This window comes from Lepidochelys olivacea, assembly GCF_965140295.1.
Source record: "Lepidochelys olivacea isolate rLepOli2 genome assembly, chromosome: 7".
In the NCBI taxonomy this organism is placed as follows: domain Eukaryota; kingdom Metazoa; phylum Chordata; order Testudines; family Cheloniidae; genus Lepidochelys; species Lepidochelys olivacea.
In genome coordinates this window covers 56,621,382-56,648,028 of record NC_140417.1, presented here as the reverse complement: position 1 = coordinate 56,648,028, position 26,647 = coordinate 56,621,382, and the positions used below count along the sequence as shown (strand labels likewise).

The window sequence follows — 26,647 nt, the reverse complement described above, 5'->3', positions numbered from 1 at the left end:
TGGACAAACGTTATTGAACTAAGTTTCAGTATCCTAGGAGTTCATTGCATTAAAATGGCAAATGTTTGTTTGTTTGTTTTGAGGTTGTGTGTAACTTGCCTAGGAGCCATGATTAATGTAAACCTTGGGCAGTGCTATGGGCCGCAAAGGACTCTCTTAAACGATGGGCTAAAAAATGAACTGTTAGTTAGGAAATACTTGGGAAGAGAGGAACATAAAGGTCCGGAGGAGAGCATGATCTTCTAAAGCTTCGCCCTGGGGATGGGACCTTGGTCTAGGAATTATCTACTCCCAGGATCAAGAGGCCCAAACTGTACAGAGGAGTAACTCTCCGCTTCATGAGGTTTTGTTCTGAGCAAAGAGAATTACAAATTTGTAGTGACAGAAAGACGCTGGGTAGGGTTTGAAAGACATTCACTGGCCACAGCACTTGTTGGGGTGATCTTCTTAGCATATGGGTAGGTTTTGATTGTTTTCTCTGTAATGCTTTTACCTTAAGAATAAATAACTAGAAAACGGTGTGGTAATTTAACTGTGGCAAATACACCATTTGCTGTCTCTGGGAAATAAAGCAGGCCTGCTTAGGTAGTGTGACTTTGTTGGGGAGCTCACTGTATCAGCAGGGAGCTGTGCAACCTGAAAATACCCTGATCAGGAGGGGAAGAAACGTAGGTCTTCACTCAAGAGCGGTGATAGCTGGAGAGCCCGAAGCCTGAGTGGGTGCCTTGACTGGAGTCGAGAGGGAATGCAGGTGCAGTTGCCCTGAACTGTGACAGTTTCCCTGGCTGGAGATTTTTGCCCACAGCTTTGAGGCATGTTTGGACTCAATGCTTTTTGATGATCAAAAAGCCGTCATTGGAGGAAAAACTCCACCCACTTGGATGTGTGGCTGGCTGGAACACTGCCCTGGTGTAAAGGCTGCAGAGTTTAGCCACTCCTATATACATGTTGTGATCAGTCTTGTTCAATCCACCTAGGAAGGGAGCCATACCCCTTTCAGGAGTACAAGGGTTTACAGAAGGCAGCAGCCTGTCTACTAAGTTGTGTACAGTGTAGTGCCTTTAGTCCCTGGCTTCCTGGGGAGCAAAGAACAGTTTCATTTGAAAATCTTTAGGGGCTGTCCCTAATTCTGGAGCTATGCGGGTGGGTGGCTGGAGGACTGGCCTAAGGAGAGCAGGGATCAACTCTACCAGCGCGGGGCTCCTGCTGGTGCCCTACCCCAAGTAGCCGCCCCATGGCCCCAGCTAGCGCCAGACTCATCTCCCAGCGCACGATTAACGCCTAAACTCCTGCGCGGCCGTTTCCGCCCCCTGGCGGGCACAGGGCCGAGCTACACCTGCCGCCTTCTCTTCCAAAGGGTGCAGGCGCTGGGAGACCGTCACATACACCCCCCTGGCCCTGGGGGCCGCGCCTGGCTCCCCCTGCCTGCCGGCGCTGCGGCAGGGGAGGGCAGGCGCCACCTCGGCCCCAGCTGGCGCTGCATCCCCGGGGGCCCATGACCGCCCCCTAGCGGGGCCCGCGGGCGGGAGGCTCCCAGCGGGGGGCCCGGGGCGCGGGCGAGGCCGGGCCGCTCCGCTTGCCAATGGGAGCCGGGCGTGTGGGCTGAGAGGCGGGCTTCGCCTGTGCCGGCCGGCCGGGCTGAAAGGCGCCGGCGTGGGAGGCCAATGCCAGTGCTAGCCGCCGCATCGCTGCGCGCCTCCCCGCTACTGCACCTGCCCCGGCCGGGCGGAGGGAGGCGGCCGCGACCCAGCTAGCCCCGCGGCCGCCTTTGGAGGCGCACAGGTGGGTGAGAGGCGCTGTGGACTGGCGTGGGGCCGTTCTCCCTCTGGGCCGGTGGCGGGGGGCAAATCCTCCGCCTCTAGTCCTCCCTCCCCCCCCGCCGGGCCCCGATCGCCCTCTGCCTGGCTCTGCGCTAGTCTCCCGGGGGCCCAAAGAGGCTAGTGGGCTCCACCCCGGCCGCAGCAAGGGAGTGCCCCCAGCCCCTCAAAGTGGGGGCCCTGATCCGACCGCCTAGCCAATCGCGGCCCCAGGGCTGGGATCGCCCCTGCTCTGGATGGGACCTCAAAGCCTCCAGGTGCTGGAGGAGAGGCCTAGCTCCTGGAGCTGGCTGGAGGGTAGAAGCCAGCTCGGAGCACGTGGGCGAGGTGTGAGCTGGATGAGCTACCGCTGGGTGCCGCCGTCTGCTCTAGCTGAATTTGCGAACGGTTCACGCTCCTTAGAGCCTATGTAGAGTCATTCAGTCAGTGGCGTTCCCTGTGTTGGCAGGGGTGTCTTTGGCAGCATTGCCCAGGGAATGACGGGACCTCCACATACGTGCTGCTACCCTTAGCTGGCAAGCTGTGCTCTTTTGCTGCTACAGTGAACCAACCAGTACAGTAGCTGGTCCTGTTTTACAAGCCTTAGCCTGGAATCTTACCTGCTGCTGCAGAGGGGCAGACGCAGCTCCAGGTCCGCATCTTCCGCACCCCCATCCCCTTCCTGCTAGTGCACAGAAAGGGGATTTGGCCTTTCCTTTCATCTGCAAATGTCTCCTCTCCTGATGTTGCCTGCCTCCTCTGTCTTACTCAAGATGCTAAAATGAATCTGGGCAAATTCCTGCTGAATAACTTGGTAAACTTGAACCCGTTTTCAGTTTGCAAGTTTTTCTGCAGAGGTGTTGGGAAATTCTCTAATGGGCTAATCAAGATTATCACCAATTTCTTCAATACTTCTGGATGTGAAGTGCCAGGTTTATAATCCAATATATGATTAGAAATGTTCTCACCCTTGGCTGGTTACATAAATAGGCACTCAGATACTGTGGAGCAGGGTGTGGTTTAAGATCCTAGATGGATAAACTAGGCAGGGTTGTTTCTCTTGTCTGTAGGGACTCCTTGCCTAACTAGCTGTGTGTAAATTTTAGTTGTGAATTTGATTCTAAAATTCATGACCTTTGGCATCGCTTATGAATGTCCCAATGAGACTTCCTTGTGACAAATAGCTGTGCACTAAATTTAACATCCTGAAAATTAATAGTAGTAAAAAGTAACCAGAAAAATACTTTTAACATTCAGACCGAAACTTAGCTAGACCCTGAGCCTGCAAAGATTTATGCCTGGGAGTAGTCTCGTTAACTTCAGTGGAACTAAACGTGTGCATGAGTCTTTGCAGGACCTGGACCCTAGAATTTGAACCGATATTCACCAACATTCTTCTTCTGTCATTGACTCGGCTCTACTAAATAAGATTAGGCCTTATCATCCGTAGGGCATCCCCTGGACAATGGCTCCCTATTCAGTCCATTTCTCATTAACCTTTGTTTATGGTAGTTCAGCCAGTTTTCCAGACTGGTGAGCTAATTTGAATAACCCTTTCTGAGACACAGTATTAACTGCTTCACTAAAATTCAGCTATATCTACTGCTGTCCGAATGTTGTAATGTCCTGTGAAGAGCAGTTGAGCTTGTCTGGCAAGTGGTGTTCTTTATAAATCCTCAGTGCTTCCTACTCATGGTTTCATAACCTTGTAGGATGTTTAATTACTTTTTTAAAAATACACTGTGTTACTACAGAGAGAAGCTGTAATTACAGGGCAGTAATTGATAGGATTGCGTCTTTCCTTTGCTGAAACTGGACACTCCAGTATCTCCTTAGTTCTTTATGGATTCTAAAAAAAATATTGTTAGTGATCCAGTAACTTAAATTCTTGAACCCCTTTACTATCCTAGCATACATTTCATCTGAGCCTGTTGCTTGGATGTGTGAACTTTCCAAGTATTCTATCAAGTGGTGTGTCTTCAAGGCTTTTGTCCTTTTTTGTCTTTCTAGACCTTTTTGTCTCTTTTTGGTCATTTAGTTCCTTTCTTGTTTGTTTGGGACCTACTAATATCCCAAAGCCAGGTGTAATTTGTAAAGTCGTGTTTTTAAAAAAGAAAAAGCCAGAAATATCTGAGCACTTAAACTGGACAGTATCAGACAGCAAATCCCTGTGATGATTAAACCTGGTGATACTCAAAATAAAAAGAAAAGGAGGACGTGTGGCACCTTAGAGACTAACAAATTTATTTGAGCATAAGCTTTCATGATGTAGCTCACGAAAGCTTATGGTCAAATAAATTTGTTAGTCTCTAAGGTGCCACAAGTACTCCTTTTGTTTTTGCAAATACAGACTAACACAGCTGCTATTCTGAAACCTGTCAAAAAGTACTCTCAACCATGCTTGTAGCAGTTTCCATTGCCTAACATCGACTCTACGGACGTTCTAGGCCTCGGAGTGATATGTGGTGTTGTGTGGGTGTGTTTGTGTTGTGCTGGGAGAGTTGTGTGGACTTGTGTGGGTGGCAAATAAGGGTGTATGCTACAGTGAAGGGCCTTATGTGTTTGGAGTTGTGTATGCTGGTTGCGTATGCTGGCTGGCTGTTGATTTGTATCTAGGGGGTTGTGCTGTGAGACTTGTGTTGATTTGTGCGGATTGCAGTTGGGTGCACGGGTGTGGCACTATCCCTCATACAACCAATGAAACCGTTGCATGCAAATTAGCTGTAGAGAGTAAGAGTGGTGAATGGTTGAGTTTACCTCTGATATCTCAATGGTCTAGGTACATGCATGCCTTACTGTAGCTGTACACTACATGCATGTAATTTGTCAAGTAAAAGCGGCTGAGAACCTAAAAATTGGATGGTAGCAGACTGTGAAACCCAGTGATGATTAAAACTGGTCATATTCTGAATAAAAAAACTCTTGACCATGCTTGTAGTTGCTTCCATCCCCCTTCGTGTCGGTTCTACAGACATTTTAGGCTTTAAAATGACACAAAGAGTGACCCTCTGGGATATTATTGTATAGATTCTCTCTAGTGCTTCATTTTATATATATATATATATTTTTTTTCTGTTCTGCATAAGGAAATGACTATATCCATGACAGTTTTGTGTTTAAAATCTCCCCCTGCTGCTAGGGTAAATCTAGCCTGGCTTTGCTATAGACCTTTGCTGGAGTGGTTTGTGCAGAACGCTACAGGACCATGGGTTCAAGTCTCACCTAAGAATCTCGTAAAGGTAGTGTCGCTGACTGGTTGACTAAGCCAGCTTGGTAAAACGATGGCCTGGACCCAGCGGTGATGAAATCCACCGAAATATAAAAATATTTGTTCAAAAAGTGAATGTGGGTTAGACTTTCCTGCCTGAGAATGTGCTCTGTACAGTATTTTGTCCTGGAGGCTTTTTACTAGAGTTTCCTCTTAGTTCTAGAAGTGCCTGTCTGAAGTGAAATATTAGCCTATTACCTGTTTACACAGCAGTATTACCCATATTGCTTCAGTTTCTGCAAACTCATGATAACCACACTTGTGACTTTCTTAAGGTAGCTGCCACACCATAACCAGCCCAGTAACTGAAGCCTGTTATTAGCAAGCTGCTGAAAGCAGCTGCAGTCACTCTTTCTGGATCAAACTAGGGAGAAGAAGCGAACACTAATTTCCCACCCAGGTAAGAGCCTCTGGCATCCTTGAGACAAGTCCTTTCTTTCCTTCTGGCTTCAGATGAGCTACAGCTGTGCTGCACCACTCGGCCCATCATTTAAATAAGGAAACCAAAAGGGGAGATATTCCTTCCTGCTCTGGGGAAGAGTTGGAAAGACAGCAGGCTGCAGCAGAGAGAAATGCTTCAATGCCTTTCATCCACACAGAGCACAGAAGGGATTCTTGGTGCTGAGGAACTAGACATTAAAGTGTGTGGGCGGGTGGAATATTTACATCCCAGATGCCCTGGAGAAAGAAAGGAATGAACTTCCACCTTCCACATTTAGGAATTCTGCTCTTCTGAAGCCTTTATAGGTAAATGCATTGGGGGGAAACTTTTTGAAGGAGCAGGAAAGCCTACATCTGGTAGGTGAAATATTCTTTTGGGTATATTTGTTAAACCTCAGACAGATCAGGTATATAAAGTCTCTGGAATTACCTCTTTTTGCTATGGAGCCCTCTGGAGAACTAGAGTTGGGAGAGGCTCTTTCCCCAGTGGTACTTTTAGAGGGGTGGGCGTAGGGAATCTTCTTCTAAGAGCTCTCCTCCCAACCAAGTGTCAGAAATGTGAACTCAGCCAACAGGCTTCAATGCCAACAAAGCAATCTGACTGCCCATGCGCTCCCCCTCACTTCGTGAGAACTGGCATGGCCAAATTCTTCCTCGGAATCTGTGCACTGAAACAGAGAAGCCAAAAGCTGATTTGAAACCAGCCGGAAAAAAACTTGTTCTGTATCAAAAATCTAAAGGGGCCTTATTTTGCTTTGTAGTTCACTTTTCTGCTTATTCTTGGATAGGCTGTTCCTTTCCTCCCTTCTGCTGGTTCAGAGCTGCACTTTAAAAGGTGTAGTAATATCTAGGCTGACCAAAACAGGTTCTCAATTTGATCATCATTCTGGCATGTATCAGCGGGAGTGTTGTGAGAAGGAAAGACACGAGAAGTAATTCTTCGGCTCTACTAAGCACTGATAAGGCTTTAGCTGCAGTACTGTGTTCAGTTGTGGGCACCACATTTTGGGAAAGATGGGGACAAATTGGAGAAAGTTCAGAGGAGAGCAATAAAAATTATTATAGGTCTAGAAAACATGACCTATGGGGGAAGGTTGAAAAAATTTGGGTTTGTTTAGTCTGGAGAAGAGAAGACTTGAGGGGGCGGGGGCAAGTACAGAAAAAGAGGAGGGAGAAAAATTGTTCTCCTTTTCCACTGAGGACCAGACAAGAAGTAATGGACTTAAATTGCAGCAAGGGAGCTTTAGGTTGGACATTAGGAAAAGCTTCCTGTCGGGATAGTTAAGCACTGGAACAAATTACCTAGGGAAGTGGTTGAATCTCCATCATTGGAGGTTTTTAAGAACCGGTTAGACGAACACCTGTCACAAATGGTCTAGAATGGATAACACCTAGTCCTGCCTCAGTGCTGGGGACTCGACCAGATGACCTATTGGGGTCCCTTCCAGTCCTATGATTTTTATGGACTTTTTGGCACTGGGAGAGGTAGGGGGAGGAAGTGTCTCGAATGTAATAATATCCCCTGGTCTAGATTACCTTGTCCCTTTAAATTTTTTAATTGATTCAAGCTAAACCAATAGTAGGATGAAATAAGAGGGTGCAGCCCCCTTTCATGGACATACTGACTGACATCAGTTCCTAAATGAATTAAGATAAATTGGTACAATTTTCCTGTGTAGACAAAGCTTAACGGTCAGAGATGTAGTGAATATAGGAAAATAGAGAGGTAAACAAAACCTCCAGGTAATAGTTTACTACTCCCAATAAAAATCTGACCTCTGGGCAACCTCTCCTTCTGCCTTTATCTTTGACTGTAGTCGTGAGCTGTAGTTCACGAAAGCTTATGTTCAAATAAATTGGTTAGTCTCTAAGGTGCCACAAGTACTCCTTTTCTTTTTGCGAATGATGAGAGAGATTTTTCTACATGTCCCTGGAGCAACGGATTGATTTGGTGTTGGAATGTTGCTGGCATCCCAGGTATGCCACAAGGCTTAGTCCTGAAGTGGTAAAATTTCATGAAGAAACAAAGGCAGTTTTACGTTGTGACCTGTCATGTATGGGCTCTGTGTCATTGTGGGGGGAGGGGAAGGGAGGATTTGTCAATCTGTGGGGCTCAGATTTCACAGCTTGTCATCTTAGGGTATGGGGTTTTGGTTATTATCCTATACACCGAGAAGGGACTTCCTCTTTCATCTTTAACCTTATATAGGGAGGCAGGACAGGCATTGACAGTATTATAGATTCAAAGATTTTACAGCCAGAAGGGACCAAGATGGTTGTCTAGACTGACCTCCTGTGTAACATAGGCCAAAGAATTCGTCCCAGTTACAACAAATGGTGAGCCCTTCATATTACCCATTTTGGCTCGCTCTAACTCATTCTGCTTTTTGTTGCTTTTTTTTCCCCGCAAGCGTTAGCGGGGTGTTTTAGGTGCGTTTTTTTCTGTTTCCTGTATAGATTTGTTTTAATTACCTTATTGAAAGCAATCTCTCATGAAGTCACAGTGATCTCCTCCTTTTTCCTTGCATTCCCTGTTGGAATCTGTTCCTACTGGCCTATGTGCAGTACAGACCTGGACTGATGTGTTGGGCCCCCTCAATAGGGCCCCCGGCGCTAGCCTCGCTATAGACTGAAAGACAAGGAGGGTGAGGTACTATTTTTTTTATTAGAGCAGCTTCCGTTGGTGATAGAGACAAGCTTTCAAGCCCCACAGCTCTCCTCCAGGTCTACTGTAATGGTTCTCCTGTGCAGGGTGCAGTACCATCTGCTGCCAGTAGGAGACTCCTTGCAGCTCCAATGGCTGCGATACACCTGGCTGTCCCTAGCGGGCGGGCGGCTGATCCATCAGAAGTCCCTGCAGGCAGCAGGCTCGGAATCCAGGCAGGAGTGGGGTTAATCTGGATTAGCAGAACAAGCTGGTCCCTCTACTCTTGCATCTCCAGGGCCAGTGGGATGCTGGAAGGGGGAAGGATGGGACTGAGCTGGTGGGGTGTCTTAGTCTTGTAGAGGGGAGGGGATTGCCTGGGCCGGTGCGCATGGGATCCATGTCTGAGAGGGCTGGGCAGGGAGAGAGGAGTGGAGGGAAAATAATGGGGTGTGTGGGGTGAACACGACTGGACAGGGAGAAGAGACCTGAACTGTGGAGAAAGTGGCACGGACCCTTTCCTATATCCGCACCCTGGCCCTTTGCTATAGAGCATCCCAGCTCATCAGTCAGAAAAAGGGCTGGGCTCCCTTTCCCACCCACCCCCACCAGACCCCCCTCCCCTCTGACACCCCCACCCCAGGCTCCCAGCACTGAACTTGTCAAATCTTACCATCCAGCCTGCAGAGTGAGGATTGGGGAGTGGGTACCTGCAGCCATGACTCCAGCTGCGGGGACTGGTTGTCAGGCACTCCGATGCTGCAGTGATGTGCATGGTACAGATAGAAGGGGTTCCATAGATGCAGTTAGTGGGAAGCCTAAGACGTGCCTTTGTGCTCTAAGCCTAGTCCCACTTGCACTGTGGGCTGCAGTCAGTTCCCAACCCAAGGCCATCCTGAGAACATGGGGAGGGGAGAGTTGAGGCAGTTGTGAGGGGGTGGAAGAGTATCCGTCAGGTGGGAACATATGGGGCCAACTCAGGGAGAAGGAGAGGATTCTGGTAGATCCCATCATGCCTCGCTGAAGGGCTTGTGGACAGATGGGAGATTCCTGGGTCTGGATGCTGCTCCCCGCATTGCTAGGAATTGAGTCGCCCAAAGAGGGGATGCCAGCACCACCAGCAAGGCACTGGGTCAGCAACAGTCCCCTGCTCTGACATTCGCACCAAAAGCTTATTTATTTGGGTCGTCCCAGAGATCAGGGCTCCCTTGTACTCGGGGCTGTACAAGGCTGTTTGTCCCTGCCTTACAGAGCTATCTCAGGAGACAAGACAGACAAAGGAGTATCAGTGTGTCTAAAAAACCATGTCTTGCATTTCCTTGATTTAAATGGCAACTCACGTCACTCTAGTCCCCTCCTCAAGTTATACTCCCCCTCTGACCTGTTCTCCCCATACACGCCCTCAGAAAACTCACCCTCTCTCCCAGCCCTCCCTGCATGTTCTCCAAGATGCTTGTCCAGCCCAGGCTCCACAAGCTCACGTTCACACACCCTCCCCTCTAACCAAACCTCCCTTCCCAACCCCAGTGTCTGCAGAGTCTTCTCAGAAAGTATCCCCAGTGCTTTTGCGTGGCAGACTGGAAGGAGCCTTGCTCTGGCTTGGCAAAATTGACATGACTCCTTGGCTGACTGATCCTCCTTCTCCTGGTGTTCCATAGGGAAATCGGGGCTCTGGATGGGATGCTGTAGCCCAGTGAGTTGAGGATCAGGTGGCTTCATTTCCTGGGTGAGGGGATGCTGCCCTGTCATTTTGCTGACTGTCATTTGTCCTCTCTTCTGCAGCTCTACCCCAGAGTCTGCAGCGGCCTCTGCCAGGAGAGAAGAGCCCCTTTCGTTCAGTAAGGCACAGGTAAGCGAGGGAGTAGGACGTGGTGTGGGGATCTGTAACTTCTCTAAACGTCTCCTTTCAGTCCCTTGCACAGGTCCGTGGTGCAGCCCCCATCCTCTGGCTTTACCGTGTGCCTGTCCAAGCTCCCCTGTAGTATCTGCACCTTCCTCGCTCTGTGGACCTCGTGGGAGCCCCACTCCTGCAATTCCTCCATTCCCAACCTAATCCTCTTCCTTCCCCCTCCTCCAAGCAAACATTTAATTTTCCCCTGTGCAGTCACCACAGCTGTCTCCCCTCAAAGCGCTTTCCAGAGTGGAGTTGTGATAATTCCCCACCAGTTGCATCTGTGTGGCATGGTGCCAGGGAAGGGTCCTGGCAAGCAGCTGCTGAGGCTCTCTGAAATGGGCTGTTGTAGTCCTGTGTTGCTGACGGAAGTTGGCCAGGGAACATTGGCATGAGAATTTCCCATCCCCACATCCCCTTCACCTTTCTGGGCTGCATTCCCCTTTCAGCACGCAGCCTTATTAGGTGGCACCAGAGTTGGAAGAAGGTTGCATTTAGCAGGGGCTTGTTTGTTTGCCTCTTTTTTTGGGGTGGGGGGGAGAGAGAGGGTGTTGATCAAGTTAGTGTGTGAGACCTGGGCAAGATCTTCGGCCAACTTCTGCTCTGTCACGACCCTGCAGCTCCACTGATTTCCATGGGGGTTGGTGGGTGTGAATGAGGGCAGGAATCTAAACAATCAAAAATCCCATCTTTTCTATTCTGTTTGCAACATGTCTGAGGGCACGTTCCTCCCAAGCCTCTGCGCTGGATCTGCCTCAGGACAGTCACTTGCTTGTGAACGTTCCCAGATAGGGTCCCCTCTCCCAGAACGTAAGCTTTGGCCAAGGCCCCATGTCTTGAGGCACGCTGGTTTCCAGTGATGTGGTGATGCCCCTGGATTTGTGCAGTGGCACTGTGCAGAACTTTGCTTCCAGTTGGGAATTATATAGCAATATGAAGGCGTTCCCTGCGGGAGGGGGTGTCTTGGGAATGATGTATTGCAGTCATGGCTTTATGTGTCCTCCCACAGTGGCAAGCCCTGTGGGCCCCTTCTGCTGCTCCTACCACAGCTGGCTTTCCCCTTCCTCCAGCGAGCTGTACAATCTCCCCCCCTTTTTGGTGTTCCAAGGGCCACAGGAGAAGCTGCTACGCGGCTCCTCAGACATTCAAACTGTGCCAAGGCTCAGTCGCCCTGTGAGCAGGCCTGGTCGGGCCACAATCTTGCACCCTCTCTGCTCTCTACAGTCAGGACTCTCACTGCTTAGTGCTCTCTCCTTCGAGTGCAGCTCCTCTCTGGGAAACGGGCCGAACGCATGTTCGGTCTCAGCCTTGTTCAGTTGAGTCGTAGCGGCCTGGGATCTGAGGGGCGAGCCGAGTGCTTCCCCCATGTGCATCATCACCGGTAATAAAGGAACTGCAGGCCAGACTGTGCCGTCAGCACAGCCTCTGTGAGCCCGCTGTCCTTTCAGCAGGACGTCACGGACTGGAGCTTTGTAAACAAGCCGGTTGGTACATAAGCCGGGGTAGAATCCAGCTTCCTCGCCGAGCTGCGTTGGCTCTGCCCGTGTGTAAACTGCGGTAAAGACTTAATCAGACACACCCAGGGAGCTGGTCTGCTGTGAGGGAAAGTGCTGCTTTTCCAGAGCAGCCCCAGGCTTTAAAAAGTAGCTGTGAGGGAAGAGGCAGGGGAAATCCACTTAGGGCCTCTTTGTGGGGAAACTACAGAACACAGAAACAGATGAGGAGGAAGAGAGGGAAGTAGTGCATGGAGAAGCCTGAGTCATATTAAACGTGTGACCTTACCTGTGGAAAGTCTCCATCAGTAGGTGGTGACCACACAGGGCACCTTCCCTTCTCCACAGCCCACAGAGGAAGTGTCTAGGACCTACAGCACGAGTCGGTGAGTAACTGCCCATTTCTCTCTCTGCAGCGATGGAGATGAGGCTGCCACCGCACCCTGTTGCTGTCCTCCTCATGGTGGCCACTTTCAGTCTGGACTGTTGCCATGGTGCCAAGGTGCTGGTGATGCCCACCATCGTCTTCGACAGCCACCTCCGGGTCTTCATGCGGGTGGCGGAGGCACTGAACGACCGGGGTCACAATGCCACGCTTCTCCTCCATGAGGGTCGGGAATCTGAGCCCTTCCTGCCAGGCCTCCGAGTGCAAACATACAGGGGGATCTTCAGCACAGAGAGTGCAGATGCCTGGGTGCAAGAGAAGATAAAGCGTGTCTTCCAGGGGAAGAAAACCTCCCTGGAGATCTTCTCCTTCCTGGAAAAGTATTTAGAAAACTGTGATCTAGTGCTGGGGGATGCAGCCCTCCTGCAGCAGCTCCGGGGTGAAGGCTTTGACTTGTTCTTGGTAGACCCCAACGAGATGTGTGGCTTCATTCTGGCCCACCTCCTTGGCATCAAATACGCTGTGATCTCCACTGGCTTCTGGTACCCAGCTGAGATCGGTGCCACTTCCCCTGTCGCCTATGTCCCCGAGTTCAACTCCCTGATGACGGACAGGATGGGGCTGGTGGGCCGGACTTGGAATCTCCTGGTCTACATGATCACTCGCATCGCCACCAAGCTGGTCATCCTGCCCAAGTTCGACCGCCTCATGCAGAAACATGGGGTGGAGCCGCAGAAGTCCATGCTGGAGCTTGTCTATGGGACAAGCCTCTTCTTCCTGTGCAACGATGTGGTGTTAGACTTTCCCAGGCCCACGCTCCCCCATGTCATTTTCACTGGGGGAATCCTCGCTGAGCCTGAAAAGCCACTTCCTGTGGTAAGTACAGGAGGAGGGGCTGCTTACAGGGGCTGCTGGCTTTAGAGTTCTGAGGTTAACTTTTCTGGCGCTGGCTAGGGCGTCTATGGGCTGTGATCAGAGATCAGTCCAAGGTGTCTCTTCCCTTGAGGAACCTGATCAGCACCGGTGAACTTCACAAATTGTGCAACAGGCCATGAAACCTGTATGGCATCTCTATGCAGTTCACAAGTGTGTGTATTGGGGTTGAGGGGGAGATGGGATGCAGTTTTGGGTCCCCCATCGCATGTCTGGAACCTGTAATGCTGCCTCCATCCGACAATGCTGGGGAGTTCTGCACTGGCAATGACAGTACCTATCCCGACCTGGGAAAAGCCCAATATTGACTTCTTCTGGGCTCTGAACTGAGCAGTCTCCTCTCTGTTGTCCTGTTGCTTCACCAGTCTTTGAAGCCTCCCCAGGTTTTCCTTTTAATCCTTTTCCCTCAATCCTCCCAGCCTCCATAAGTGACCTTTTTCTAAAAAAGATCATTGCACAGGCTCCCTGCTCATTCTCGCTCTGATCCCACATTGAATCTGTTCCATTTACAAGTTAAAAGAAGTTTCTCCCATCCCACAGCTGCCAGCCCCGCAAATAGCAGGGACGCAGTGACAAATGATGGATCACTCAAAATTTCCCTGTTCTGTTCTTTCCCTCTGAAGCGTCTGTCACCAGCCACCATCGGAAGACAGGATGCTGGGCTAGGTGGGCCATGGGTCTGACCCAGTATGGCTGTTCCTATGTAGCATCACCAGTACTAGATTCTGAAGGCCAGACTTTGCTCCTCAGTTTCCCCTGTGCTCAGTTTCCCCTGTGACACTTCCCTGCAATTGGAATTGAGCGTCAGGAGCGCTGTCTACACTAGAGCTCCCATAGCTGCTACCACTGGTGGAGCTCTGCTATTTGGAGGAGTGCTGGAAATGTTCAGCAAGAACAGGCTAATGTGGCCTGGCTTGCCGAGGGGTCCCCACACTCAGTCAATGGATTGAAACTGAGACAAAATGCCAGTCTCAGATGACAGGCTTGGTTAAGATTGTGGATAAATATCCATGAAATTATGAGTGGTAGAATGTTAGGTGCAACACTCTTTTTAAATTGAGAACTTTGGAATAAAGGTTCCACTTGACTCTGCCCCTGTGGGTAACAACCCTTCCTCATAGTGCCTGAGTAACATACAGAGGCTACAGAAACAGTTCGGAACACCCCATGTATATATCAGAGGGTGGATGAGACCTGGGGCCAATCCTGCCAGGTGCTGAGCCAAATCCAGCAAAGCACTAAAGCACATGCTTACCTTTTAAATGTGAGTTGTCCGGTTGCCTTGCATGGGATTACTGGTGTACTTAAGCATCCTATTCTGGATCAGCCATATGCCCAGCATCTTGCAGGACTTGACCTGTAGTGGAATACTGGCTGTGAGATGCTGTGCTCAAAGGGTTAAGAGGTGAGATGGTTGGTTCAGCTGTTTGCATCTGGGTTGTAAGATGCTAGGGCTGAGGAGAGAAAGTCATTTGGTGGGAGGGATACTCAGTGGTTTGAGCATTGGCCTGCTTAAACCCAGCGTTGTGAGTTCAATCCTTGAGGGGGCCATTTAGGGATCTGGAGCAAAAATTGGGGATTGGTCCTGCTTTGAGCAGGGGGTTGGACTAGATGATCGCCTGAGGTCCCTTCCAATCCTGATATTCTGTGATTTGTAGATCTGCATGTAGATTAAGCTATTTCCATTTTGAACTGGGGCCCAAACCCTGATGACCTAGTATGGAAGCAATCCCAGTAGCTCCGGTTCTTTATATCCTTATTGTATTTAAGGTAGCTGAGAGTTTGTGGTCTGTGCTGGAAATGTGGATTAGTATTTGTGTTAATATAGGATATTCTTGGTGCGTGGGTGGGCATTGATACAAGGTTGGCTGCGTTTCCAGAGAGAGCTTTAATGATGAAATTCCTGAACTTCTGATGTTGGGTTTTTATTATAATAATGTGGGTAATTTATCTATTTACAGGACTTATAGCTACTTCTTAAATACCCAGAATTTCCTGTTTCTTTAAAAATGTAGGTTTTACAGACAGTTGCACCTCCAGAAGAAAACCTTTCCTGACATTCAGGAGAATCTCCAATCATTTAATTTAATCTCTGACCTTCTTGCTGACAGAATGACCCACGCTATCAAGAAAGGGTTAAAACCCAACCAGCACTTGTCAGGGGTCTTAAAGGGTCAGATATTGTATGAGAACAGCTCTTTTCACTGTTGAAAGAAAATAGATCTTTTCACCTGCTGACACATCATACTCTGACAATAGGCCTTTTTGAAGGCAAATGATGAAGCTGTTCCCCCCCCCCCCAATCTTCCCTCACAGACACAGCCCCTTTTATTTATTTATTTATTTATTTTTGAAAACTGGAGGGGGGGGAAATTTCCCTCTTACATCTTAGGCAAGGCCTTGTCAATATTTGTTTTTAAGGACGTTGGAGGTTAGAGTGAGATTTTTTCAAAGGTGTTTGATGGGAATTGGACATCCCCTACCTCGAGGTGGTTTTGAAAACCTTCCCCTGAAATCCTCCAAATTTAGGAGAAGAGCCATGGGAAACCTAAGGAGGTGGAGATAAGAACTGGGATCAGTCCAAATCAGTGTGATAAGGGAAAAGTGGTTCCCTGTGTTTGCTACTGCAACTTCATAATGAGCCAGCTGGCTAAATTCCCTTTGTTAAAGAGAGTCAGGAGTGTGTGCCTGTGTGTGTGTGCACACAGAGCCTTTTGGCAGCCTGGAAAACCTACCTACACCCAGGAGTGCTGGGACAATTTTTATAGTGGGGGTGCCAATGATGAAAATAATGTATTTGGTGTTTGTTATTACATCATCAAGCCAGGGGTGCGGCAGCACCTGTAGTTCCCGCCCCACTGCCTGCACTTAGTAACTGGGGCCCAGATCCTCAAAACCAGTGGAGGTTAGGAGACTAAATACCTTTTAAGCAGGGGTTCTCAAACTGGGGGTTGGGACCCCTCAGGGGGTCACGAGGTTATTACATGGGGGGTCGCGAGCTGTCCGCCTCCACCCCAAACCCCGCTTTGCATCCAGCATTTATAACGGTGTTAAATAGATTTAAAAGTGTTTTCAATTTATAAAGGGGGTCACACTCAATACAAAAGTCACCAATTTTATTGTCACCAATACAAAAGTTTGAGAACTGCTGCTTTTGAGGATCTGGGCCTGAAGGACTAAATCAATTAGTCAGCGGTAGGTACTAAAGACAAGGTTGGACGCTTCCCATCCGCAAAATCCTAATGAGACCCTGAGATCCGCAGCCATTGCCAGCTGCTGGGAGAGAGGCGTTGCAGGGATTTCTGTCAGGTGCTGTCCCTAGATGCTGCTTCAGGGGCTCCTTTCATATCTGCATCTGGCTAGTGAGTCCTTTCTGATGGTGAGATGGAGAAAGTGCCCAGTTCACCTCACATCCCTTCCAGACCTGCCTGGTTTCTAGAAGAGGACACGTCTCCACTCCTATCCAGGCCTGGGCCTGTATTTTTGGGGTCCTCCTCACCAGTTCATGACCCCAGTCCTCACTCCTGCTGCTCAGAGCTTTCCAAAGCAGTATAATGAAACTGGCTTTCTTGATAGTTTCCAACACCGGCAGAGAGGCTGACCAGAGCCCAGGTAACTTTGCTCTTGCCTGGCAAAGCTATGATCCGAAAACACAGCTGTTTTCTAGAACCATTTGCCAGCTCAGTGAGACCACCTTGTGCGGGGTTCGGTGGGGGAAGGCGTTCTTTATAGCCAGATCGTGTCCATGAAAACTGAAGCTCTACAGGTACTGATGCGTGACGCTTCCCCCTCTGAAGAGAGGGCTTTCCCGTGGTGGTGGTGGTGAGGTGTCTGAGCCCTCTGGAGGATAGGCTGTGAGGCACAGCTGTATGTGTTCACCTGCAGGGCCTGCGCCTCTGGGTGGAAGCTGCGGATGCCGGTGTTGTCGTTGTCTCCTTTGGCATTGGGATCCGAGCACTCCCGAGCAACTTGGTGGAGAAGATGGCTGGGGCATTTGCACGCCTTCCACAGAGGGTTGTGTGGAGGTGAGGGGGCGCCTTTCTCTCAGGATGTAGTTTGGTGGGGATTGGGGCTTCCAGGGGTGATTCCAGCTCAGTCTGTTTTCTCTTGGTTTCCCTTCTCTGTTTTTTCTGGCAGATACTTTGGTCAGAAGCCAAATAACCTGGGTGAGAATACGCTGATGATGGAGTGGCTGCCCCAGAATGACCTGCTAGGTAAGACGGAGAGAAATACCATAATTCAGAGTTTTGCTCACAACCAGAGCAAAGAAAATGCCACTGTAGTGTGTGTCATCCAGAGCACCTCTGATCAGAAGGCAATCGCTTCCTTGTCTAGTGGAACCAACCTCTGCCCCTTCTGCTCCTACAGGTTCTAACCAGCTCACTGTCATGGCAGGAGATGGTGGGGTCCTTCAGGGTTCCACACCCTCCTTCTATCCCAAAGATATGCCCTGTTTCTCCCAAATCTGTACGAGTACAGCAAGTGTTTGTTTGGAGAGACTTGGGCAAACTGGGGCATCTGCTGGGGGGTCACTGTCTCTTGCTTCTCTGTAGGTCACCCCAATGTGAAAGCCTTCGTCAGCCACTGCGGGATGAATGGCATATTTGAGGCAATTTATCACGGAGTGCCGGTTGTGGGGTTCCCTTTCTATGGGGACCAGTTCGACATCATGACAAGAGTTCAGGCAAAAGGGATGGGGATTCTCATGGACTGGAGCCGAGTAAGTGAAGAGGACCTTTACCAGGCCATAGTCACCGTTCTCTCTAAGCCCAGGTGAGGCTCTCTGAGTGATGGAGCTGTTGGGTTAAATGGGAGCAGATGAACAGTTGGATGCATCCTCCTTTTGGGATCCCATAACAATTGGCTCAAGCAGTGGTTCCACCAGGTGCGTCGCTCACTTGCCTGGACACTCCAGTGCCTTCTGAGCTTTAAGACTGATGCCGGCAGCAGCCAAAACCACAGGTCTGCCCGTCTTTACGGTGAAAGGGAAACTGATCTGGTTTTGTTTGGGTTTCCCTTGGAATGGTCCCTGAGATGCTGCTGCTCAAAACTCTTCCCCTTTCAATAGCAGCATGTTATCGGGTCCACCGAAGTCCTCACCTTGCAATCTGCTTGGTCATGCCCAAACTAGCTTTATGCAGAGACCAGTAAACACAGACAGTGCTAAGGCTTGTATGTACAAGATACAATTCTTCACCTGCTTTTTAAGATCCTTGGGCCAGCGAGTGACTTCTGGGTGATACTGGCTAGAATGCTCCTGAGAGGACCTGGCAGGATCCTGTGTTTGAAGTGCTGTCACATGGCCCGCTCCCTTAAATTACTACATACTCTCAACTGCTGTTGACGTCAGGGTGCTTGGCACTATGCGGGATCAGGCCCAGAGTCAGAAAAGGGCCTCTGCCACCTGCCTGCTCCCACTAGGATGTGAGAATCCAGCCGGGTCCTTCAAGCCCCTGACAGTGATGCCTGTTACCAAGATCCCATCACTAGAATTTAGCTAGAATTTTCACCCCGCTCATGATGCGTGAGGCAGAACAGACTCTGGCTGGCATGGCCTTAGCTGCATCAGCTCTGCAGGGCTAACAGGAGTAAAACTATCAGTGACGGTGATTGTAAGGACCTGGGGAACAGATCTAGAGCCTGCTCATGAGAGGTGGGAATTGAGGCTGCTTGGTTCCTTGTAGGCTTCGGGCCCGTCATGAGTCAGAAGGGGCTGTTCTACCCAGAGAAGTGACTGTGAAATAACAGTGGGTGACTTCTTTTACTTTTTTTGCTTCCTGTCTTGCAGCTACAATAAAGCAGCCAAGCAGATCTCGGCCCTGCACCGAGACACGCCTATGCACGCTCTGAACCGCACGGTGTACTGGCTGGAGTACGTCCTCCGCCACGACGGAGCGCCGTACCTTCGCCCAGCCGTCTACGACCTCTCCTTCTACGAGTACTTCTGCCTGGATATCCTTGCTCTCTTCCTTCTCTGTCTGGCCGGCGCTGCCTATGCTCTGTCCAAAGCCATTGTGTGGTACCGTGGAAAGAGTGTCAGTTCCGTGCATCTGAATGGCAACTGTCTGAATGGCCACCTCACAGAGGGGAAGAAGGCGCAGTAGTGCGCGGTGTGCTCAGGGCGTGAAACAGACTCCAGTGCGAGCACGCACACCGCCCAGGCACACGCAGAGACACAAGCTTGTCCGTCAGTCTGATTGCTGCTCTCGTGGCTGGGAAGAGGGGGAAAGAGCGGTGCAAAGGCCCATGTGTGCCTCTGTGTACAGCACACGTGGGTGGGGACATGGATCGAGGCATGGGTGGATGCATTTGGCCAGGACTGTGGGAGCATTGAGGCGGGGCATGAGTGGGTAGGTTTCCGGGGAGGAACATGGGGTTGCTCCCTTTTTTATTCACAATGGTTTAGATGCTGGTGTTACCCTTCTGGCTTGCTAGGGTCTGCGGTGAGGCATAGGGGGCAGGAGTGGTGCTTTGTCTGGGGCAGTCACCGTTTCTCCCTTGCTCCATTAGCGAGGCCCCAGGAACTCAGGACTCCTTTGGGCACAGTGGGGCAGCCGACTTGGGGTAGGGGAGGGCACCCTAAAGGTTGTTTAAAAATCAGTCTTTGTTAAATTTCTTGGGCAGAGGTTCTGGCTGCTTCCCTTGGTGCTCTGTGCTCTAGGCTGTGTTTGTGCTAACTTATTTTTTAATAAACTGTCTTCTTTCTTCTGAGCAGTGGTGTTTGGTCTGTGTGAGGAGCGCCTCCTTCGAGGCAGAGGCTGCTGTAGCTTTAGTGGGGCCTTACTCAAAGCCAGCTCGATTGGGGCTCTCGCCTGATGCTGTACAAGCCCCTGTCGCCTCCCCACACGTCTCTGTATGTGCTACCGCGCTCCTCAGCCAAGTCTTCCCTCCCTGCCATGCTACACGCTCCTCTGCTGGGTTTTCAGGCAACACCCCCATCCTCCCCTATTTGTGAGGCCTCATGGTCTGTGGGGACAGTCATGCACCCTCCACATGGGGATGACTGAGGAAGAATGCAGAGCAGAGAGATGGAGGCAGGAGCTCCAGTCTGCAGGGGAGAGGAGAACTGTGAGAGAGAGCGGCTAGCTCAGTACGGCTCGAGGGCCAGCCCAGCAGCCTTAAAACCAGCGCTCTTTAAAGGCAACAATACGCTTCATAAAGGAAACCAAGCCTCAGATGTGACTGGGCCTGCCCGCTCCCCACCCTGAGGGCGTGGTATGGAGACGACGCCAAGGACCAAGTGCCTGTGAAATTGGGAGCCAAGCCCAGGCTGTGCTCTAGTTTTATAATCCACCTGCAGCTGTATGGAAAATGCACTTGGCGATGCCTTGGAACGAGCATGAATGCTTCTGCGCTGGCAGCTTGGCCAAGGCTGTCACAGCTCTTGCAATAGCTAGTTCGTTATCCCCCAGCCATGGCAAACCATCTGCCAGTTGTTCCACTGTGTTTCCTGGGCCCATCTGCCAGTCTGCCCTTATCTGAGTATATTTGTGGGGCAGCACCTAGATTGCTCTCCTGAATGTCCTGTATTGGAACAGGGCCCTGCTGCTGAATGGGTAGGGGCACTTGGTGCTAGCTTGGATTTTAGTTGGCTAGGACTCCAATGTCAAGCTTCACATTCTTCCGATGCCGCTCATGTTCCTATGAGGAATGAGTAATCACCCCGTGTTCAACAGGCCAAATTCTAGCCCCTTCCTTATGCCTTCTTGACATCACTGGGGTCGTGGAGAAGAGACAGTCAGCTGGTGTCCTCTGCTCTCTAGATCAAATCTAGAGGGCAAACTGGAGGGCATCTGTGCTCCTTCTGTTACATAGTGAGAGATGCTAACGTAGACCTTTGTCTGCTTACTGAAGTGTGATTTATACTTCACGGGGATTCTTGCACTTTCCTGATGCACCTGCGCCTGGCTGCTGTCTGAGACAGGTGACTGGGCTACCTTGGACCCCACTGGTTTCATTCTCTGACAGTCCTATGTAACTTACATCCCTTCTGACTTGAGACTGCTGAGGGGGCATGTTTGCACGCTGATGGGGCAGACAAGAGGAGCGTGGCAAGACAAGCAACTAACAGGAGGTGTATGGAGGAAGAATGACCTGCTCCTAGCTGGTAGTAGAGGAAGGAGGACTATGAGATCCGAGAGTGCTGGCTACCCCTGGCCTTCATGCCTTGGTCTAGAGATGGTTGAGATAAAAGGACTATATGGCTTTTCAAAAACACAGTGTAACAAGTTTCACAACATGCCTGTCCTAGTGCAGCTGTTTCCAATACATCAACCATGAGTCACTGGTCACCCCGGAGCAACTTGGAAAGCGTGAGGGTGTCGTGGTTGGAGGGGAGGTGGAGGGGAGCTCGTGTACTTTGTTCAGCTCTTCGGCCCCCGTGGGGTGGGCTGTCAGTAGTTCCTCTGCAGCCCACGTCATACCTCAGCAACTTAGTTCAGTGCAGCAAGGCTGGGGTCCATGGCTTAGCTGAGTTCCATGTGCTGTTTCTAGCCTGAACCAGCAAGGAGGCCAGTGCTCAGTACAGGTTCCCAGTAAGCCTCGCTACTTGGGCGGATTCTCTTGCTGTGCGCCGGGTCTGGTTTTTCACGGTCCATTCGCATTCCAGGTGCAGAGCTAGTGCTGTGGAGCAGAGAGGCAGGGCTGGCCTCGCTTTCCTCCACAGCGCCCTCTTTGGCCAACAAAGGAACTGCAGGAGTGAGCGCCCAAGTCAGTTCTAGCTCGTATTCATCCTGGAAAGACGTTGGTCACAGTCTTTCCTGGGGCAGGAACGACATGTGCAGGGAGTGGGCTCGGCCAGGGAGGAGCTAGTGCCCATTTCCCTCTGCGAGTAAAAGGGCAGCATGGTTGACCCCAGTGTTCCCTTTGTGGCCTGCAGAGGCCGAAGCCAGGACTCAGGACTCTGATGACTTGCTGTGTCACTGTCGGCAAGTCACTTAACTTCTCTAAACCAATGAATCGTCTGTGAAACAGTGCCCTCCTGTGCCGAGAGCTGCAGAGGACAATGTACTGTTGTATATCAAGCCAGAGCTATGATTTGTGGGGTAGAGAGGTGCCCTCTGGGAGACATGCCCCCCCATTCCTATCCTGGCGCTGAAGAAGAGCACGGTGGTTAAGCTCAGGAGCTGGGAATCCGCTGTGGGCCTCATGCAGATATTTGTATACAAAGCTGGCCTTCTCTCTGGCCCTCTGGGTTTTTGGAACAGTGTGTGCTTCAGGGATTTTTGCTGGTGTATGCAAAATCCCTCAGCGGGGACTGTGGGCCTCTTCAGGGGTGGGGATGTGTGTGGGGAGTGAATTAACTTGCTTTTCAGGTTTAGCTTGCATGGTCAGGTTCTTCAGAACCTCTCCTAGCAATGAGGAAAGACCGGCTTGTGAACAGAGATCGCATCTCAAGACACGGTGGGAAAGTTAATTTGGAAAGGACCAGTACGACCCTACACAGGCACTGCAGAAACTCTGGCTGGGGGAGTGTGTAGCTACTCCATTTACTAGACCTCTCCCTGCAGCGTTGGCAATGCAGCCATGCTCTAACTACTGGCCCTCTTTGCAGTTTTCATCGACTCCACTAACCGCTAACCTGGCTAGCGCAGCTGGAGAACTCAGTGCAGTGTTACAGGGCTCCAACTGATCCTTTCCAGCAGGGTGCAGAGAGTGGTGAATAGCTGCTGCTTCTCCCACGGGCCTTACCTTAGGCTGGGTCTCTGCAGCACAGCACATCTCCCCCTTCTGCATCTACACAGATGCCATGGGTTCTGCTTCCAGCAACATGATGCTGTCACTTAGTTGAGTGCCTCATTTTTCCCAGCTGCAGCTAGGGTCACTAAGCCGTCCATGTTTAGAGAAAGCAGCTCTTGCCTGAAGAGCAGCAGCTCTAACTCTGCGCAAGCAAGGATGAAGCTGCACAAGCTGACTGGAAGGGGGAAACGTGTAGACAACCTAGCAGTGGCAACCGTTCCTTGAGTGATACAAAGAATCAGGCCCTTTACCTCCTCCATTTAGCCTCCATAAGCTGCTAGAGCAGTGGCTCTCAAACTTTTTTACTGGTGACCCCTTTCACAGAGCAAGCCTCTGAGTGTGACGACCCCCCCCCCTTATAAATTAAGAAAACGTTTTAATATATTTAACACCATTATAAATGCTGGAGGCAAAGCAGGATTTGGGGTGGAGGTTGACCACTCACGATCCCCCCCATGTAATAACCTTGTGATCCCCGAGGGGTCCTGACCCCCAGTTTGAGAACCCCTGTGCTAGAGTATAACTGAAGTCTCCCCACTCCAGCTTGCTTGGAAACTTTCCTTCCTCCTAGCTGACCAATACACACGCCGGAGTCTCTGTAGGTGCACCGGCCCCACTCACACCATGCCTTAGGCTGCTGTGAGATCATCACCTCTGTGTCGTAGTGTGGTGCTTTTCTGGGTACCCAGAGGGCTGAGAGTCACCTTGTCACCAGCTGCCTTCAGCATGAGGGAGTCCTGCCTGTGCCAGCTGGGTGTTAGCTTCTAGCACAAACCAGCCTGTCGGTCACTCAAGCCCTCTCCTCTGGGTTCTGCCAGCTGACAGTAGAGGCACCCCTGCCAAGCATCTGCCTATGGTATCCAGCCCCTGATCAGCAGCTACCCCAGAAATCCCAGCTCCTCTGTTCCCAAAGGAACAGCGTACCCCAGTTGATGGGTTTCATCTTAGCCCACCTCTCCTGTGTCACATACAGCACATGAGCTTGATTGTAGTAAAGCAAAAGGAAACGTATTTACGAAAGACCAGAGAGTCAAACAGAAACAAGGGCGAGTGATGGAAACAAATGGTCACATACAAACCCAAATCCTAAAACACGAACTAGGGCAGGGGCGGGCAAACTTTTTGGCCTGAGGGGCGCACTGGGTTTCTGAAATGGTATGGAGGTCCGGTTAGGGGAGGCTGTGCCTCCCCAAACAGCCAGGCGTGGCCCTGCCCCTGCCCCCTATGCGATTCCCCCTTGCTTTTCACCCCCTGAGGCCCCTCCCCCCCCGGGACTCCTGCCCCATCCACCCGCTTCCTGTCCCCTGACCACCCCCGGACCCTCCACCCCATCCAACCCTTCCTCTCATTCCTGACTGCCCTGCCCCTGACTGCCCCCTGCCACCCTACATAACTGCCCTTCCTTCCTGACTGCCCCCCCCGGGACCCCTGTCCCCATTCAACCCCCCTGTTCCCCGCCCTCTGACCACCCCAACACCTATCCACACCCCCGCGCCCTGACCACACCCCCAAACTCCCCTGCCCTCTATTCAACCCCCCACCCCCTTACCGCGCTGCCTGGAGCACTGGTGGCTGGCGGCACTACAGCCATGCCGCCCAGAGCACCAGGACAGGCAGCCGATGGAGCCAGCCACGCCACCCGTGCCGCCCACAGCACTGGGTCAGGCTGCGGCTCCGCAGCTGCACTGCTGCCCAGAGCATGGCACCAGCGGCGCAGTGAGCCGAGGCTGCAGGGGAGGGAGAACAGCAAGGGAGGGGCCGGGCGCGAGCCTCCCAGGCCAGGAGCTTAGGGGCTGGGCAGGATGGTCCTGCGGGCCGGATGTGGCCCACGGGCTGTAGTTTGCCCACCTCTGAACTAGGTCCTACTCTTATGAATTATTATTAGGCAGTCAAGCAATTAAAATAATTAATTGCACTCTTAATAATAGAATATCATTTATTTAAATATTTTTGGATGTTTTCTACATTTTCAAATATTCACAGAATACCAAGTGTACAGTGCTCACTTTATATTTATTTTTTATTACAAATATTTGCACTGTAAAAAAAAATAGAATATTTCAATTACCTAATAAGAAGTCCTGTAGTGCAACCTCTTTATCATGAAAGTTGAACTTACAAATGTAGAATCATGTACAAAAAATAACTGCGTTCAAAAATAAAACAATGTAAAACTTTAGAGCCTACAAGTCCACTCAGTCCTACTTCAGCCACTCCTCAGACAAACAAGTTTGGTTACAATTTGCAGGAGATAATGCTGCCCACGTCTTGTGTACAATGTCACCTGAAAGTGAGAACAGGCATTGGCATGGCACTGTTGTAGCCGGCATCTCAAGATATTTACATGCCAGATGCACTGAAGATTCATATGTCCCTTCATGCTTCAACTACCATTCCAGAGGACGTGCGTCCATGCTGATGATGGATTCTGCTCAATAGCGATCCAAAGCAGAGCGGCTTGATGCATGTTCATTTTCATCATCTGAGTCAGACGCCACCAGCAGAAGGTTGATTTTCTTTCTTGGTGGTTCGGGTTCTGTAGTTTCCGCATCAGAGTGTTGCTCTTTTAAGACATCTGAAAATTCTCCACACCTTGTCCCTCTCAGATTTTGGAAGGCACTTCAGATTCTTAAACCTTGGGTCGAGTGCTGTATCAATCCTTAGAAATCTCTCATTGGTACCTTCTTTGCGTTTTGTCAAATCCTGTTCTTAAAATGAACGTGTGCTGGGTCATCATCTGAGACTGCTATAACATGAAATATATGGTAGAATGTGGGTAAAACAGAACAGGGGACATACAATTCTTCCCCGGAATTCAGTCACAAATTTAATTAACTCATTATTTTTTTTAACGGGCATCATCAGCATGGAAGCATGTCCTCTGGAATGGTGGCCAAAGCATGAAGAGGCATATGAATGTTTAGCACATCTGGTAAATACCTTGCAATGCTTCCTACAAAAGTGCCATGCGAACACCTGTTCTCGCTTTCAGGTGACGTTGTAAATAAGAAGCAGGCAGCATTATCTCCCATAAATGTAAACAGACTTGTTTGTCTTAGCAACTGAGTGGACTTTGTAAAACTTTAGAGCTTATTTGTTTTGTTTTTGAGTGCAGTTATGTTTAAAAAAAATCTATTTGTAAGTTACACTTTCACGACAAAGAGATTGCACTACAGTACTTGTATGCGGTGAATTGAAAAATAGTATTTTATCATTTTTCCAGTGCAAATATTTGTAATCAAAAATAATAAAGTGAGCACTGTCCACTTTGTATTCTGTGTTGTAGTAGAAATCAATATATTTGAAAATGTAGAAAAGCATCCAAAAATCTTTAATAATTTTCACTTGGTATTCTATTGTTTAAGTGTGATTGATTGCAATTAATTTTTTTTAATCACAGTTAATTTTTTGAGTTAATCGTGTGGGTTAACTGCGATTAATCGACAGCCCTAATTATTATCTTTTGTAGCTAATATATTCTAACCTAAAAGTGCAGTCTTTTGCAGCATTTGCTGGTCCCAAGGACCTAGGCCCCAGTCTTTTACATAGTACCTCTGCCCATCCCTTGACAGCTGGCACTACTGGGCCTCCATGTCACAAGGAGCCCTGCACTGGCTCCCAGGTGAAAGTTTTGACTCTCTGTATAAGGCATAATGCAAGACCCTCCTCTTTAATGCTTTTTTCACTGTAATCAGAAATATTTACTAACCCCCTGCCCCGTCTCCCCATCTCCATCTCCTGCAAGAAACCCTACCCCAGCCAAGAATTTTCTGTTCCTAGTACCCCACTCTAACCCCACTAGGTGGCACTGCCTCCTAGAAAACCTGCTTGAGTGCGACCTGGGATGAACTCAGAACTGTCTGTGCTTCTCCCGCCAGGAGACACCAGGGACAATGGAGGAATGGAGCGTTCCTCTAAGCTGTCCTTTGGCAATAGGGATAATGTTCTGTTTCTCTAGCCTGGTGTCTCCTGTTCAGGGGAGTGGGGAAATGCTAAGTTTCTTCAGGGGTAGTCCCACCAGTAGGGGGCACAGCAGGACAGTGACTCAATTTTGTTTT

At 50.1% G+C, this 26,647-nt stretch overlaps 1 protein-coding gene across 4 annotated transcripts; it reads left to right on the top strand.

Moving 5' to 3' along the window:
- The first annotated feature begins 1,531 nt into the window (after positions 1-1,531).
- LOC311523298 (2-hydroxyacylsphingosine 1-beta-galactosyltransferase-like) lies at positions 1,532-19,562 on the top strand. 4 transcript variants are annotated; one of them, XM_084633099.1, is made up of 8 exons: positions 4,943-5,464; positions 8,071-8,150; positions 9,932-9,998; positions 11,950-12,794; positions 16,737-16,876; positions 16,989-17,065; positions 17,405-17,624; positions 18,640-19,562. In XM_084633099.1, the coding sequence occupies exons 4-8, from the start codon at positions 11,952-11,954 to the stop codon at positions 18,953-18,955; spliced, it is 1,596 nt and encodes a 531-aa protein (XP_084489225.1). In that variant the 5' UTR covers positions 4,943-5,464; positions 8,071-8,150; positions 9,932-9,998; positions 11,950-11,951; the 3' UTR covers positions 18,956-19,562. The 4 variants fall into 4 exon arrangements, with proteins under 4 accessions (XP_084489222.1, XP_084489225.1, XP_084489224.1 ...); XM_084633096.1 differs by lacking the exons at positions 4,943-5,464; positions 8,071-8,150 and adding an exon at positions 1,532-1,782; XM_084633098.1 differs by lacking the exon at positions 8,071-8,150.
- The last annotated feature ends 7,085 nt before the right edge of the window (positions 19,563-26,647 follow it).